This window comes from Micrasema longulum, unplaced genomic scaffold, assembly GCF_059751315.1.
Source record: "Micrasema longulum isolate JH-2025_06_02 unplaced genomic scaffold, ASM5975131v1 h1tg001675l, whole genome shotgun sequence".
Lineage (NCBI taxonomy): Eukaryota > Metazoa > Arthropoda > Insecta > Trichoptera > Brachycentridae > Micrasema > Micrasema longulum.
In genome coordinates this window covers 75,163-92,951 of record NW_028278854.1, presented here as the reverse complement: position 1 = coordinate 92,951, position 17,789 = coordinate 75,163, and the positions used below count along the sequence as shown (strand labels likewise).

Below are 17,789 nucleotides of genomic sequence, written 5' to 3'. Positions count from 1 at the left end.
TTGTGAATTGTGATATTGTGATACCTGTCTATGATGTTTTGCACCAATAATCTGTGTTTTGCACTTGTCAAAAGTTTGAACGTTTTCGATTGGACTTTGACTTTTTTATTTTTACACCTCTATCCTCTGTAGATTACGTTTGATAGTTTACTTTTATTTTATTGTATTGGAATAGGTGAATCGATTTTATCAGGTCGCTGTTGGCTGAATAAAAACTGGTACGAAAGTAAATGAAATATTTAGGTATTTATTATCAACAACCCAGCACCAATATTATTAAAATATATATTGGCTAAATATTCTTACCAGAATACTATATGATTACGAATATAATTTTGTCGTTTCAGCAATCATGATGTCCATTCGCCAGATAGGTAAACTTGCAACGAGGGAGATGAATATATTATCTTTGGTGGCCAGAAGAGCAATGAGTTCTGCCACTCCACTAGTAGATGTAAAAGTTGACGATAAAACTGGAATAGCGACTGTTACAATGCAAAGAGCTCCGGTAAACGGTCTGAACCTCGAACTTCTCGACGAACTTGGAAAAACTTTTGATGACCTTTCTGACAACAAATCTAGAGGAATGATTTTGACCTCGGTGAGTAAATTCTATTAAAGCAATCATTCTTCTTCTCGCATGTCAAGTCAGGTCCCCCCGATGTTGACCACTTGAGAAAAAGCTTCCCTGGGCTGAGCAGTGCGAAACAGCTCCTTTACAGTTCTAATCCTGGTCCATTATCGTGTGATGGATTTAGCTCTTACATAGGCACATGTTGCATTTTATCAGCTGGCGGCAGATAATTATGTACCACTCAGGATGTAAAGTAGATACCTAGTTCTTGGATGCATATAGCAATAAGCCATTTGCCAAAATAATGTATCTCCTTATGGAGTGACACTTATCTAAGATTATCTGTAATACCAAAAATAGTGTGTTTTAAATTCTATTATCTACAAGTGCTATTTAAAAATAACTACTGATAGAATCCATTAGTAAACTACCACACGCATCGTCAAACGGAGGCATGTAGACAAATAATCATAAAGACAAAAATTACTATTTTTGTCTTTACTTATGCCTTCCACGAGTACTCAAGATTGTGTTATAAGTCCATTTGCAGTCCTTTGGGAAGCAATGAGAAATGTGACCTTACGTCGTTACTATGTCGGTATGACATAATAGTTAGTAAAATAAATAAATACGGTAGCTTTCAAGTGTAATATATACATGTATAATGGCTTTTTGTAATGTTTTTTAAATAATAAATTAATATACAACATCTTCGTCTCTTGTCAATTAATCTAGTGGACGTCGATTATCATTCTCTGTGTGCGACATCGGGAACGCTGTTTTCTTCCAATCTCTTTACGTCCCCGTAGTTCGGATAAACGGAGTTCCACTGTACTTTATTGTGGGTTGTCAAATCGGTCCACAATATTCTTAACATTCTACGGTGGATCCACAATTCAAACGCTTCAAGACGGTTTATAATATTAACTTTAAGAGGCAATACCTCTACACTATACAGTAAAACAGACCATATATAACAGTAGGCCATTTGTTGTCTCAGCTTTGGGTTTATATTAGGCCACTTCTATTCGGTTATTTATTTTAAACAGAGGTGAAGTAAAAAATTAAATAAATGATTGGTATTGGAAATATACTATTTCAAACCTTTTAGCTTAAAAAATGGTGATTTATTATTTGGTTACAGGCTCTTCCCACAATTTACTCCGGAGGTTTAGACATCTTGGAAATGTACAAACCAGAACCCAAAAGGCTGCGGGCATTTTGGACATCTCTTCAGGACTGCTGGATGAAACTATTCGGAACTTCGTACCCTACTGCTGCAGCAATCAATGTAAACGGTTTAACATATTACAACTAGAATTACCATATTAATAATAAAACAGGTCATGAGCCCTGTAAATGCCTGGACTTCCATATTCCCTTCTCAAACATGTTTTCCATGTCTGTTGTAATATACTTATTTATTTTCTTTTTAATGAAAGGAGCTTCTTATTTTTTCATATAATATTTATGTTTGTATAAATGTACTTATTAAATTAAGAATTTATTACAAAGAAGAAGAAAAAATATTTAAAAGACAAAGATCAAAAAATAATTTTCTGCCTCGAGAAACCAATAAATTAGACATTTGTTTAAAAAATTTCTTCTTTAGAAAATAAGAAATATATTTAAGCAGTAGAAGTTATCACTAAATATATTTTTTTAATCAATTTGATCATGTTTAATGTAGCTGAACTTTGCTGCTTATTTTAATATCTTCTTTTAAAATCATATTTATGTTTAAAATACACTTTTGATGTGATAATATACGGTCAGATGAAAATCATTATGGATTAATATTTCCATGAATCATGACATTACGCTCGTGATCAATAGTATATTTATTTGATTTTCTTTTGTTCGCCCCATGGTGTAGTGTGTTTTCCTACTATGCTCGGGATCTTGGGTTCGCTTCCTGGCAAGGTCGTTGTGAAATATTTATGTAAAAACTGTTAATTCACTGAAATAAATTATTGTCCCTGGGCCTTTAGATAGAAACAAATGTCGAGATAAGTTGCATTTGTGTAGTGCCCTTAACACAATTAGGTGCTGAAATATAGTGTACTTTTTTGTATGGAGGAATAAGCTGAGGTAATCGGCTAGTTTCATCGTTCTCTGAGAACGGGCTGGGTGCACTTAAAAGATTTTTTTGTTGTAGGAAGATATAAATGGTGGTGGTGATTTATAATAAATAACAATTATTTTCAAAAGCTGTGCATAATCGCTTATTTAGATGATTCGCCCCTGCTATGCTTGCGGTCATGAGCAAAAGCCAGTTGCAAATAAAAGTTCAGTTAAAGTAAAATCATTAAAATTTTAATTAAAATTAATAAAATATGTTGCATGAGAGAGTTGGATAAAGTAACCAATTTGCCCATTACATTTATTTATTCTTTAACAATTTTTGTGTTTTTTTATTAAAAATAATTTTCAATCCCCACACTAAGGGAAACATTTTGTTTTTTTTTTTTAATGCTCTAAATCAGCAATTCCCAACCACCAGTCCATTGAGATTTTCTGCCACAAAAATACTTGTCGCCCATTTTTAAATTCCTGTACTAAAAAGTGTCATTTGTTATTTTTATACCTGTTACCGACCCTCAATTTTTTTTTCCTATTTTCACCTGTCTGCAGGCTTAAAAAGGTAAACGCTGCTGTAAATTACATATTTTTATAAAAACATTTGATTTATTTTACCGTTTGCGTTTTTAATATATTATTTAATACATTTATCAATTTTTTGATGCATAAAACAAATAAAATAATCCTACATAGGCATAATCCCTGTGCATGGTTTTATGAACATCTTTTTTTTACAGTTGGAATATAACACTGTTACAATCGATTTTTAAATTTGCTTATATTTCATTTAGCAGTGCTGGTGTAAGCCACTGAATTTATTTTGAAATGGGCATTTTTCTCTCCAGGGTCATTCTCCCGCAGGCGGGTGTCTACTCGCCATGTCCTGTGAGTATCGTGTCATGGTGGGAGGCCCATACACCATTGGTCTGAATGAGACGGCTCTCGGTATCGTAGCTCCCCCATGGTTCCAGAACACCATGAGGAATACAATCTCCCCGCGCGTTGCTGAGATGGCCCTTACCAAAGGGACCCTCTTCTCTGTTGAAGACGCTCTGAAGGTTTCTATTTTACTCCTCATCTTTTAATGATTAGATGTCAAATTGATTGTTTAGAGTCAGATAACATTTTAATGTGGAGAAAGAATTTAGAATTCAATCATTTATAGGGTAATTTGCTTGCTAAATACAGCTTCTGCACGTAATGTGGATACATTCTTTTTCTGTTCATACGAGTAGTTTAGCAGATAACTCGTTTCACATGTTTTGAGAGAGGTCGTTGATCTATCTATGGGTTTATCTATATTTATGTAAGTATATATTATATGTTAGTATAAATTTAATAGGTAATAAAATGTATAGTATATTAATGATATGTAGTGTTTCCTAAATAAAAATAAAAATGTAGTATGATATGTATACACTTATTATGTATGTATAATATATAATATGAATATGTATATGCGAATATATGTGTGTATGTGTAACAAGTGGCATTCAATGTTCTGATCCGCCGATTGCGAAATAATAATGTGCTGTTCCTTGATCAGCACAGCACAAACTATTGCTTGCATGCACCAATGTCTCAGTTGTGTCGCATTTTAGACTCGAGACAAGATCTGGACTCTTTTGGTGCAAGTCTTTCTACATTTAAACAATCACTAATATAGCCCAGATCTTGTCTTGAGGTAGTAATTATTATTTAATTTTTGTCCTAGTTTTATTTTTTTTTATTTGTGTTTTATTTCAATTGTACCTGTATGTATTATAAGGATATCTGTTTGCCATTTTTTGAATGGACTGAATAAGTCCGTTAATAAATAAAATAAAACGTATGTTTATGAATGTATTACAAGTGCCCCGACTGAACACGGATTTTCACAATTAAAATCAATTCTAATAATAACAAAATTACAATAATGAGTTTGATTAAAACAGGCAAAATATTATGTCAAAGAAAAACAATTCACAGGACATAAAAATTCATTAATTTTTTATGTTTTTCATTCTGCATAACTCTTCTGCTTTTATAAAACCTTTTTTAAACTCATGTTCCACCAAAATTATTGATGTGTCTACTATTTTTTTATTAAATAAATATTGCTTTTATGTTAATTTATCTATCTTATCATTTCAGATTGGTATGATCGATGAAATCGCGACTGACAAAGCTGACGCCATATCCAGAGCTGAGAAGTTCATCACCGGCTTTGGCAAAATCAACCATCAGGCCAGGAGCCTCACCAAAATGGTTTTCAGAAGAAAAATCCTCGAGGAATTGGAGACAACTCGCGATATGGACTTGGAAATGTTTGTCTCTACCGCGACAAACCCCAAAGTACAAAAATCACTCGAGCTTTACATCGCTGCTCTGAAGAGCAAAGCAAAATGAAATTAGCATTTTGAGATTATCATGTGCATTTTACACACATAAATATTTAGTAAACTAAGAAAACTGAAATTTTATATTCCTTTTTATCCTATGTACTTTGTACTATTTCATATGTATTAGGGAATTATTTACACTATCTCCATCTTTGGTACAGACCGCCTTTAATAATTTTATTAACAAGTAATGTACATAAATAAAATATGCCGTATTCATTGCTTGTAAATAATTTATTTGAAATCAAGTGAAATATATATTTTTTATCGATTCTGCGTATTGTATTTGACAGTAGGGATTATTTAATAACAATCTTGCTTTTGATGAGAGCTTCCATCTCTGGAGGAATATCGGGAGTAAGTAACTGGCTGGTCATTTGGGACCATTCCTCCTTCTGATTATCTACAAAATAACTTATTTCCAAAACTCTGCTGCGATTCCGTTTTATTTCTTCCCTAAAAATACATTGTTAGTACAGGGAAATATTAAGCGATGTATACTCATACATATGGAAAATGTTATTTTCAGTTATGATAATGTGATCACAGTAGAATGTGCTTTCGCCACCTTAGGTATCGTCTGTGAATACGAGCATTAATGTTTAACAATATTTTGAGTACCTATATCCAAATCTTTTAACTCGAAAGTATTAAACAAGTTATGGATTTAATGATTTAGTGATTATACTATTATAAAGGTTAAAAATAGAAATTTTAAGTTCCATTCTTCCGGACTAGACTGGTATAGTTCCTGTGTATACTAACCACGTGGCCTTGCGCAGCAGATCTTCCTGCCACTCGGCGATTCTCGTCATTACATAATCCTCCCGGTCGTCTATAAAGCGCATGTGACAATCTGTAGATTGGGCTATGGTGTCCATCATCAAGTCCTTATCACTCATTATCTGCAACACAATCAATTGTGAAGCTATTTATAAGTGGAATAAGAAATAAAACACAAACAGTAAAACAGTTTTGCTCGGGTATTTATTCATTCAATTATTTATTTATATTTTGTAACAATTAAATTGCATACTTTTGAAGTACTCCTATTGTATCTATTTAAACTTTACTTTTTAACCTTTGTACAGAAGGCATAACTGCTACCTACTATGGTTTGTAAACTTTGATATGTACATATTTTATAAGCAACCCTGTATTTTATAAGACCCTTGGGCTGCGATTATGAACGGCTACGAGTATCTTTATCGGTATATACTGAGACAGTTTTAACTAATATTAATGTTTATATACGAAAGTGTGTATATTTGTATGAAAATTCAAAGTATCTTGCTCGGTAACCGGTAATTTAATATGTTTAGAAAAAAAATAGGTTTCCATATTGAAAGGGACAAATATAAAAAATAGGAATGATTTCATTTTTAAGGAATTCAAATTTAATAATATGTACATGAAAAAATTTATTAATTTAAGAATTAATAATTCATAAGTGACATATATTTTTACAACTATTGGAATACAAACTTAACGTTAAAATATTTTTTAGGACAAAAAGTTTATACCAAAAGTTAATTTTATAAAAATATTTTCTCTGTATGAATGCCATAGGTAAAAAGATTAACGTAGCATTTGATAAAAAATGAGGTATGCATCAATCATATTATGTATTTCTTGAACTCGTTCACCGCGGTGCTCACATACATGGTGAGTGCCTATGACAGGACTACTACGCGATGCTCACAGCATATGTGAATAATTAGATACCAAAATGGTTCGTAGCTTAAGTATTCATCAAGTATGGAGGTAATAAATTCACGGTCACTAACAAAATAAGTGTTTAAACTGATAAATAAAACATGTCAATTTAGAACGCGGAAAATGGGTTAAAAGGCATCCAAAATTATGATCAAAAATATTTTCATCAACCTCTACAACAATTTGATAACCAGTTGAAAATTGACTTTAGGACACCGAATATATGCAATATTAGAATATTGTGGTATCTTTTATTAAAAGCTCATTTAGTTTATTTCCCTGCGGATGGCTTCAGCTAAATATATATAGCAACGATTGTATAAATTCTATAAACTTTCTTCGCTTGTCTTTTGTCACTCAGGGGTGCAGTGTTGAAAGTATTAAAAATAATAGTAAATTATAAATGATCCTACACTAGACGATGTGTCCTTGTCTAGGCGTATGAAAAATACAGAGTTGTGTGTGAAATAGAACCATAACCCTGGTTAGTGTGATTCGATGGCCCACCTCGTAGTGTAGTGGTTGGTGCATTTGCCTGCCATGTTTGAGGTGCGGGTTCAATTCCTGGCACAGTCAATGTGTAACATATTTTTCAAGTTGTTTTACACTGCAAATTTACTGTCCATGGACTGTCACCAGAAGCATAATAATCGAGATATGCTGATTTTGGTTTTCCAATGCAGTGCCCTATTCACCATCGGGTGTGGATATGATGACGATAAGATGATGTGATAAGAATTTAATGTGGTTAAGAGACTTTGCATACCCAACTCCACAGCTAAATATTATAATCTATAAATACCATGCAGTTTGATGCTTACCGCAACCAATTCAGGAATATGTTCGTAGAATATCATGCCCTTAGCTGCCGCCTTGGGCAAAAGTTCTCCTAATGTCATACTCCACGGACCCTCGCGGTCCCTCCACTTGGTGAAGGCTGATCTTGTCGCCTCTATCATCTTATTAGCCAGGTCCTTTATATTCTGGGTGTATTGAATTCTAGTTTCCTGAAAAGAAGATTAGTTCATCATTCTAGAAATTAATTATTGTCATGTTAGCACTCCGTTGCACCGCGTATCCAAAAATGTGTTTACCAACAGTTTAAAAACTTTACTCGATCATTATGTTTTTATACAGTGATGATTTAGTGGTCATGGCTTCCTATAATGAAGTATAATTAAATAAACATGTTAAAAGTTACATAAATGGCATTTCAAGTTGTGGGTAATTGAATTCTATTGCTTCATCCTAGAGGATCCGTTAGAACAGACTTTAACTATGATTAGATGTGCAGGCCATGGTGCGTGATGAGGAAATGCTTTGATTACACTGCTACACTGTGAAAAATATTACTGATATATTCTTTAATTTGTAAATACAATTCAATTGATAAAATTTTTAGATGATTTATATAATATACCTACATATATACCTTATGTTCAAATACCAAGTTTAGCTCAATTATTCATCAATATATATTTTATCCCCTTCAAATTAATCACCATTAGAGGCAAAAAATATAATATGCCAATGTTTTTTTTCCAATTTTCATAGCGCTTCTCATAGGCCGATTTTGGAATGGCTTTCAGCTTCCTCGGCAAATTTCTTTTATCATCTCATCAAGTCAAAATGCTGTTCGCAAAGTGCTCATTTGAGTTTAGAGAACAGGAAAAAGTTACACGGAGCCGAATCAGGTGAATACGGTGTTCGGGGAACGACTTTTAAGTTGTTTTTGGCCAAATAATGTTGATCTTTTTGAAGAAAATTAGCTAATCTTAGGACAATTTGCTCCGCAAAATGTCTCATGGCTAAAACATCACGTATGATGCTATGTACTAATCTAGTTAATATTTCAAGGTCGGCAACTCTCTTATAATTACTTGATCGTAAAACACTATTTTCTTTTGTTTTTTTATGTTTTCTTCCATGGCCGGATGCTGAGGGTGAGGCGAGTTCAACCACTTCTCTGCCCTTTTTGAGCCTTTGTACCACTCATATGCCTGTGATTTTGACAAATCAAACTCCCCATAGGTTTTTTGTAACATTTTTAATGCGTTTTTACATGAAATTTCATTTGAAAGAAAAAAATTAAGGCCAAATTGAAAAAATACCAATATCTTGAGTGCGGTTCTTTTTAATTACAAATTCCGGGTCATTTTTAAACATAAGGTTTATACGGTATTTTCTTGGGTAACCCCGTGTAGGCTGTACTCCTGACATTTTGGCTACCATTGCAGGAGCCATCTTCAGATCTTAAAATGATGTGTTTTTGTACTTGTAGTTGTACTGTGTCACAGTCGGTAGTTAGTACATTTATTGTCATTTTATTGTTTGTACTACATGCGATCACCCGAAAAATACCATATTTATATTTATGCATACATATGTATACATTGATAACAGTGACCCTGAAAATCTATGCACCTATGCAGATAATAAGTTATATTTTTAGTACATTTTTCACAATTTTAAAGCACATAAATGATAACACAGATTGCAGGTGTCGTAGCAATGTCAACAAGTTACACAGGAATACGAATTAATAAAATATGTGTATCTCTTATGTGTAAGCACAAATGTTTGCGTGCGTATTGTGATTTTCTCTATTTATTAAATAATTGTAATGGCGACACAATATTTTCTAAATATGAGATAAAGTTATAGATTTTATAGTTACTGTTTTACAAAGGGTGAACGTACAAGCTTTCTTAGCTAGAAGAATCTGTGCTAATAGCATAAGATTGAGATCTGTCTATTTTAGTGTTATGTCTTGATTTGTTCACCTTTTAATACTAACCTTTATATTTACGAACATAAGCTTCATTCGATTCATGATTGGAAATAAACTAAAAAACTCATTTCTTTCAACCTAAGCTGAATAATTTAAATACATACAAAACATTACATTAGTTTAATGAAGTATTTCATACCTCACCCTGTTCGTACAACGTCATTTCTTCCTTCATGAGGTGCACCCAGAGATCTTTTACTGTTGATTCAAATCTATCCAGGAGTCCCGTGAGAGAATCTTCCACATCTGCCGGAGAAAGAGAATCGGACAATACTGACTCCACTATTGTGGACATCATATCGAACAACTCTTCCTTTTCTTCAATGTACTTGGTCACATGTCTGATTAATGAAAAACAGAAAACAACTGATTTATCCTGCCCACAATAATCGCTTTACTATAAAGGAAAATATAAATGATAAAATAAACCCCATAATGCCTGGATTCCACATTCCCCGATAATTGCTTCCATCTCATTTGAGATATTAGCCTCTTTAAATATTGAATAATCCATTTCTATAATGAAAGGGTTTAAAAGTATTATTTTTATCGTCGCACAACATTAAATATTTACTTGTTTAGTAAAGTATTGAGAATGGACTCTGATGGTACGGACATGTTAATAGATGAAACTATTTATTTTAAATTAAACGCTTTGTAATTTTTACCACATAAGAGTTTAATATATTATAACACAACTAGTTTCAGGTATTCTGAATAACCCATTATCAGGTGTAAATATAAACCAAACTAAAATATATACACAGATTAGTACTTAGGTACTGATAGGGTCGGGTGGAAGGGGCAAGGCTGTATTTCATTTTAAATTAATTCGAAATGTTTCTCCACAAAGTAAATGCTGAAACAATAAAGAATATAGATGAAATGGTGATCACGTGGTTAGACTTGCATTAGATATCCCCACAAAAGCGAGAGCTCGAGGTCGTCCACAAGCCGCCCAATATTGGATGGACCAATATTGAGAGGGACCTGAGGAAGGAGCAGCTGACCAGTGAGATGACACAAGACAGGAAGACTTGGGAATGCGTTCCAAAAGGGTCGACCATAGGCGATAAATTAATAAATTGTTTATCACATATGTGATAAACAATTTATAAATTAAATATATTTGTAATGTTATTATTAGAACACACATAACAATATGTATGATATGTGTGCCCTACTTTAAGATTTAAATAAAAAATAGATGAACTGGGAAGAGGCAAGAAAGAAGAAGAAATGTTTAGTAATGTAATGGACCGGGTTGTTGTCCCATGGCTAGTGAAGTGGACTCATAGATCAGAAATCCAAGGTTTAACCAAGGTCCAACCCCACTCTACCAAAACTTGATTCCTATTTTCCAATAGCAATTATTACTCATTGGTCATTGGATATATTATAAGTAATCCGTTTGGAGGGTACCTACTTAGTTATTTTGTTGATTATATTATGTGTACATTGTACATGTTAATTGTTGTTTTAAGAAAACTCACTCCTTGCTTCTCTCTGCGGAACCCTCCCTCGCTTCATTTATAACTTCGTTGAACATTTCCACCTCCCTTTTCCTCACAGAGTACTGTGAGAGTCCAAAATCTACCAAGGTTTGCATCGTTTCACAGTAATATTCCCTGTATCTAATAAATATCATGTAAGAAAGTATTAATTTTTAATTTACTTATTTTTAACTTAATGGGTATGTGCATGGAAAATTTTAGATAGTAAATATGAACTAAGGAAATGTGTACACATCTTTTTTTACATGAATGATTGCATGTGTAGTGGAATTTTTTTTCAAATTGTTGAGGGCAACACAATATTTGCTATATCTTAGATGTAGCTAGCATATGAATTATTTTTCCATGAGTGGGGCATTTGGACATCACCAGAGACTTCTAGGAAACCCTATCCTTAACCAGTAGTCTCACCGCCTCCTATTTCAATCCCGCATCCCTTAGTCCCGCTGAATACAGACGAAAGATCGTCATCAACGGCCTTCCAAGACGGCGAGAGCCTGAAGAAGGAGTAACTTGAGTCAAGGTTCTCTTGAAGCATCCGCAGCACATGTCCAAGCCAGGTCCAGGGCAGCACCCTCAAAACGCTCACAATAGAAGGCAGCCGCATCCATTCTCGGACTTCAACATTAGTTATGAAATCGAACCATCTTATGCCTAATATTCTCCTTAAGCACTTACTCTCAACTCCGAAGTTTTGTGTTTTAAGTTTTGATAATGTGACAGAATTTGCATCCATATAGGAGTACCGACATTACACAAGAGTTGAATATTCGCCATTTCGTTTTGACAGAGTATAGAGTTTTATTTATTATATACATGATTTTATTGATAGCTGTGTAGTTTTTTAAAAGGATACTCTTCATATTCAAATCTTATTTCCTCCCCAGCCTTTAATAGAAGTGCTCCCTCTACATCTAGCTCATACATGTTGTCAAACAGTTCCGGTCCACTCAGGTATTCCACAAAGGACATGGCGTAGAAGTTCACTTTAGCATCATACATTTCCTTCTTATGTCGAGCTATTTCCTTTTCTTCATCTTCATTATTCAACTTGTTTACTATTGACCTTCAACAAATATCAATTTAAACACTTTTAAGACCTTTAAATTTATTTCAACAGAGAGGGAAAAAGTTTTCGAGAAGAAATTTGGAAGTCTAGGCTCTTCTCGAAAACTTTTTCCCTCTCTGTTGAAATAAATTTAAATATGAACAACTCCCTAGGGAGGAAATCCAGCCAGTCTGCAAGCATTTGGACATAATCAAACATTGTTGAATTACTACCTGGTAAAAGAAGAAGTATAAAAATTGGAAAATTGTTTCCAGGCGTTGCCTAGTAGGTGATTTGGTTCAGCCGGATGAATCTCACCACGTGATAAAGGTTTCAGCTCTTTCACTTCACAAAAGTCAACAGATGGAAGAGTTGAGGAAATGTGGATGTTCAAACATGGGCAGAATGGTGAATGTTACACAGTGTGTAAAGTGGCCACTTAAACCAGCCAATGACAGGTCATAAGCCCTGTAAATGCCTAGACTTCCAAATTTCTTCTCGAAAACTTTTTCCCTCTCTGTTGAAATAAATTTAAATATGAACAACTCCCTAGGGAGGAAATCCAGCCAGTCTGCAAGCATTTGGACATAATCAAGCATTGTTACTTTTAAGACCACTTGAGTTTATTTTGAAGCACTTCTAGTTTCGGAAAGCAAAGATCTTTCCTACGAGCAAAGATCTACAGGTGTTATTATAAACTAAACATAAATACATATACATTATTACATTTAAAAAAAAATTTTTACTTAATTAATTAAATATTGTTTTTGTTTTCTGATTTTGTTTTTTATATTTCTAGATTTTATAGGCTATTTGTTAATTTTATATAATACAACAAATACTTGTTCTAAAATGAAAGACTATGCCTAGGCATAACTTTATACCAGGTTTAAAAGGAAGGCCCACTGATTAAGCTCAGTAAATTGGACATATTTTTTTATTTCTTACATGTGGTAAAAGTATAAGTTTTAAATGTGCATTGAAAATATACAAATGAACTACTTTGAATGATTTCACAAGTTCTCGTCAATCAATAATAGCGTTGACATGTTTTGTGATGGATTTCCGGTGGAAGGGAAGCCATTTTTTTATGTTTAGTAAATTTTAGAGCTACGGGTGTCTACTTTCAAATGTCAGGACAACTCACCGATGAGAACTAGCGAGTAATTTTAAAATTACAAAACTTCAAAAAATCATTCCAATGAGATATGATATGTAAATATATTTTTTTAAATTTTCGCTTACTTTGATAGTCTATAAACAAATTAAAAAATATAAAAAAACCGCTGAACTTCCTCATATTTCAAATGCTATTTATGGTTTTCTGCAAAACAAACTATTTTAATAGACCCATGAAAAAAAAACACTATCTAGGATATCGTAATCAACTTTTTTTCTGTTTCAATAAAAAATATATCATATAATGAATTGACTTAAAGTGGTAACTTAAACCACCCAATGACGGGTCATTTTTTTTTTTTTTTTGGCGTTTTTTTTTTATTTTTATTTTTGCACCACAACAGGCCAGGAGGCCCAATTACAGTGGTGAATTACATCACAGAACACCCAGGCTTGAGAAAAATCACATTTAATTTTTGTGTTCTCACCGGGAATCGAACCCGGAACCTTCCGTCTGTGAGTCAAGCTTCTTGACCACTACACCACGGAGGCCACCTGATAATCCCCATAAATGCCCAGACCTCCAAATTCTTTCTCTAAAATGCTCTCTGTCTGTATTGTAATATTTTAGTGAATTTATCCTCAACTATAATTGATTAAAAATTCTAAATATGAATGTAATATATATTTTTTTTTTTTTAAAAGAAATATTTGCGTTCTTATGATTTACCCAAATGTTTAATTTGAGGGCCATTTTCAACGAGTTGTAAATAACTCACTATTAGAAAATGGAATCAAGTTGGGGTAGAGTGGGATTCGAACCGTGGACCTTTGGTCTGTGAGTCCGAGACACTAGCCACGGGACCACAACCCGATGTTATTTCAATTTGAATGAGGGATGAATGCTTTAGTATCCACAGCTATATTTTGTTCTTAAGTCAAGATCTCTTAATATCCAAAGCTATATTTTGTCCTTAAGTCAAGATCGCTTAATATCAAGACTAATAAAAGGGGAAAGTGCTCTATCAACATCTTAAAACCTGAGAATGTTCTGCCACAAATGTGTTCGACTCCAAAGAACAATGCCCACATAAAAAAGATACTGTTAACTTACGAAAACTCTTCAATACATCCTTCTCTCTCTTCATCAGTAACAAGAATATAATCTATATAGGTCACTTTGGGTAGAGTTGCTTTCAGAAACATTGTTGCATTGGAATTTTTACAGCAAGGGTTGTCTTTGAAACTCACGGATCGCAGTTCATTAAATTGTCGCAAATATATAGCCTAAAACAAAACATTTACCTTCAATTCAATATTGAACCCGCCTTCAAAAGACCCATCCATCATTCGAGTCAAATTTTTCACAGACTTCCTCAGTATTATTATATTACAAAATTTAATATTTTAACAGCATATCGTATCGACATAAAATTTTTAACCCACATTGAAAAAGTCTTTTATAGATCAACAGTGCTGTTTTCAAGTACATTTTGTATTATCACTTAAAAGACTATGCTGAAAAATTCCTCTAGAAATGGTTATGTAATGTCGTGTTACATTAAGCAAAGGATGAGTGATTTGAAATACAGGTATTTAAAAAGTAAAATTGCACATCAATATGTTTCTTTTTTGGGTGGTACCGTGTGTGTTGGATTTATTCCGACGTTTCGGCTACCATTGCAGGAGCCATCTTCAGGGTAAACTGTGTGTTTTGTAGCAAAGTAGACACCAAAATAATATAAATAAAGACAACGGGCTGAAATTAAACTCAACTGGTACCCAGCACTACATCCTACAAAAACGAATAGAAACGTGCGTACTGCCGACTGCGACACGGTACAAATTACGAGTACTTAAACACATGCTTTTTTCTACAAAATACAAAGTGTACCCTGAAGATAGCTCCTGCAATGGTAGCTGAAACTTCGGAACAAATCCAACACACACGGTATGACCAAAAAAAAATAATATTGATAACAGTAACTGTGAAAACCTTCACACCTATTTAAAATTGCACATACATGTACTGATTAGTAATCTGTTTTTCATAATTTATAACAACAATCACATGATTTAGGCCTATTTTAACAAATACGACTTCGGCATTTAAAAAAAGAGACATATATCAAGTCTTGTATTTTATGTTGACTCATGTAACATCATAGCCACACACGTTTTAACTCTTTTCTTGGCAATGTATCAACAATTTATTTTTTTCGTGAGCTAAACCACGAGTAAAACAACATTCAGTTTGAATTGCTTTACCATATTTTTCATTATTAACTGCATTACCACAGTTCATAATAAAATGTAACTGTTTAGTTGTTGTTTAACAACAAAAAAAAATGGGATCTTTAGTCTTTTTCAACTATCAAATGTGCAAAAAAAAGTTTTTTTTTCTAAGATAAGAATCAATAAAACCATTTAAATATTAATACATGGAAGCGCCCTATTCAGCAAAATGCAAAAAATCAAAAAAGTTTTTTTTTCTAAGATAAGAATCAATAAAACCATTCAAATATTAATACATGGAAGCGCCCTATAAAGCAAAATATTTTTTAAAGTAGTGACATGAAAACGTACCCATTGTTACTAAATTTGTTTGTTTATACCGCATTCAACGATCATGCATATGCTACCAAAAATTGAATGGTACTCATTTTTGGTAAATAAAAAAGTTCATTTATTTGTTTTTGGTGGATACGAATCAGATTTATTCCTTAAATTTCTTATTAATCCGACCCATTTATTTATTTAACTCTTTACCAATGAAAATTTACGCAATCCTTTTTACAATGTTCATCGGAAATGTTTTTACACGAGCGGGCATTTTGATTTTGATTCTAAACGTCACGTCTAGCTGGCGGTCGAAGAATAACTAAGCGCTCGGGCATGAGTTTAGTTCAACAATGTTTGAGTATGTCCAAATGCTTGCAGACTGGCTGGATTTCCTCCCTAGGGAGTAATTAATATTTAAATTTATTTCAACAGAGAGGGAAAACATTTTTGAGAAGGGAATATGGAAGTCTAGGCATTTACAGGGCTTATGACCTGTCCTGACCTATGAGTTTAGTTGATGACATGATGAGTTGGCTCAGGGCACATCTATGTATATTAATATGTCAATGAATAAAACAATTATTTTTTGATCTTCATATAAAACATTTTTTTTATTTATTTGCCCTTCCATATTCAGGTTTTTGAGTTATTGTGCTGTAAGTACTATTTTATCTGTTTGAACATCCGGGTTAGAACATTCCTACTGTATGAAGAGCCTACTTTAAAACATTAATAAAATAAAATTAATTATTTCATTCTTCTTTTGTTTTTTTCCCTGTGGACATATGATCTGGAGATGTGTTTGCATTTTATGATTTGATTTCCCAAAGAAAATAAAAATCTTTAGATCTATCTGTACATAATATTTTGTGTTAAAATTAATGAAATTAAAATACATCATACCTCTTTAAAATCAGTAATTTTATTTCCTGCTAAACCAATAACAATCAGCTTCTTAAGATTATCAAGATTTTCAAGCTTCTTAATGTTGTTATAGCTTAAAATCAGAACCTCAATTTGTACAAGCATTTCGAGATTTTCAATTACACTTATCGAATTGAACGACAAATCTAATTCTTTGAGATTTACAAGTTGTTCAATGTTCTCTATCACCTCAATAAGATTGTGGTTTAGGGATAATTTAGTTAATGATGTCAGCATCCAAAGATGGTCGATTCGTATTATATTTAAAAATTCCAATCGCAAAATTTTTACTTCTTCTAGATTGACACCTTCTTCAGCAAACAAACGGCCAGCTTCACCTTTTGGTCCTTGTTCTAAAACACATTTTATTAACATATTATTGTCAATAACACCTGGTTCAACAGCCGGATGTATTACAATACTAGACATTGTATTTTGTATTTATTTATTGAATTGCTAAATTATATTAATCATTTGTGAAAATGAGACACATTTTCACAATCGTCAAAACAAATAATTGGAATTATTATTTCCATGACAACTACGTTTTTTTGTTCTGTTTATTACATAAAATTAAAAATGCCGCTTATTCCACTTGTTCTATTATGCTCTCGAATGATTGATTTAAAAATATATTTATGGTTACCACCTTGTTACCACGCATGTAACAAGCCAGATACATTCGTAATAATAATGAGGAAACTCATCCCTACGGAAAATTGGATATAAAAAATGTGTTCGAACGCGTGGTAAAAATTGGAGCATTAAATTGTACATAGAAGTTTCTTAAAAACATTTGAAAAAAAAGGAAAATTATTTTAAAAATAACGAACTACTTTACACAACGTCACTAGTTCTTTCGAATCAACTAATGATAAGAGAGTCATGATACATTTCTGGTTTACGGTAGGCCAGCTTACTAATCAGCAAAACTCACCGAGAAGAAGGAAAAAAGAAGTTGAGACTTCACACGCGAAGTAATTTTTAAAAAAATCAGCTAATAATACAAAACGTAACTTTTTTTAAAAATTGCCTTAACTTTATAGTCTATTAAAAAATAAAACAACAAAAGAAAGCA

General features: G+C 32.8%; 2 protein-coding genes across 5 annotated transcripts; one reads left to right on the top strand and one right to left on the bottom strand.

Annotated features, from left to right (window-relative positions):
• Window positions 1–22: 22 nt before the first annotated feature.
• On the top strand, window positions 23–5,308 carry LOC148274346 (enoyl-CoA delta isomerase 1, mitochondrial-like). Of its 2 annotated transcripts, none has more exons than XM_088237263.1 (5): window positions 23–218; window positions 348–601; window positions 1,719–1,865; window positions 3,502–3,714; window positions 4,790–5,308. In XM_088237263.1, the coding sequence occupies exons 2-5, from the start codon at window positions 353–355 to the stop codon at window positions 5,042–5,044; spliced, it is 864 nt and encodes a 287-aa protein (XP_088093389.1). In that variant the 5' UTR covers window positions 23–218; window positions 348–352; the 3' UTR covers window positions 5,045–5,308. The 2 variants fall into 2 exon arrangements, with proteins under 2 accessions (XP_088093389.1, XP_088093388.1); XM_088237262.1 differs by having other exon boundaries at window positions 43–243.
• LOC148274345 (dynein regulatory complex subunit 3-like) lies at window positions 4,788–17,253 on the bottom strand. Of its 3 annotated transcripts, none has more exons than XM_088237259.1 (8): window positions 16,691–17,252; window positions 14,340–14,512; window positions 11,915–12,124; window positions 11,038–11,178; window positions 9,684–9,885; window positions 7,575–7,760; window positions 5,803–5,942; window positions 4,788–5,493 (listed from the first exon to the last, which is right to left on the bottom strand). In XM_088237259.1, the coding sequence occupies exons 1-8, from the start codon at window positions 17,138–17,140 to the stop codon at window positions 5,337–5,339; spliced, it is 1,659 nt and encodes a 552-aa protein (XP_088093385.1). In that variant the 5' UTR covers window positions 17,141–17,252; the 3' UTR covers window positions 4,788–5,336. The 3 variants fall into 3 exon arrangements, with proteins under 3 accessions (XP_088093385.1, XP_088093387.1, XP_088093386.1); XM_088237261.1 differs by lacking the exon at window positions 16,691–17,252 and adding an exon at window positions 15,250–15,491; XM_088237260.1 differs by lacking the exons at window positions 11,038–11,178; window positions 11,915–12,124 and having other exon boundaries at window positions 16,691–17,253.
• Between the last annotated feature and the right edge of the window lie 536 nt (window positions 17,254–17,789).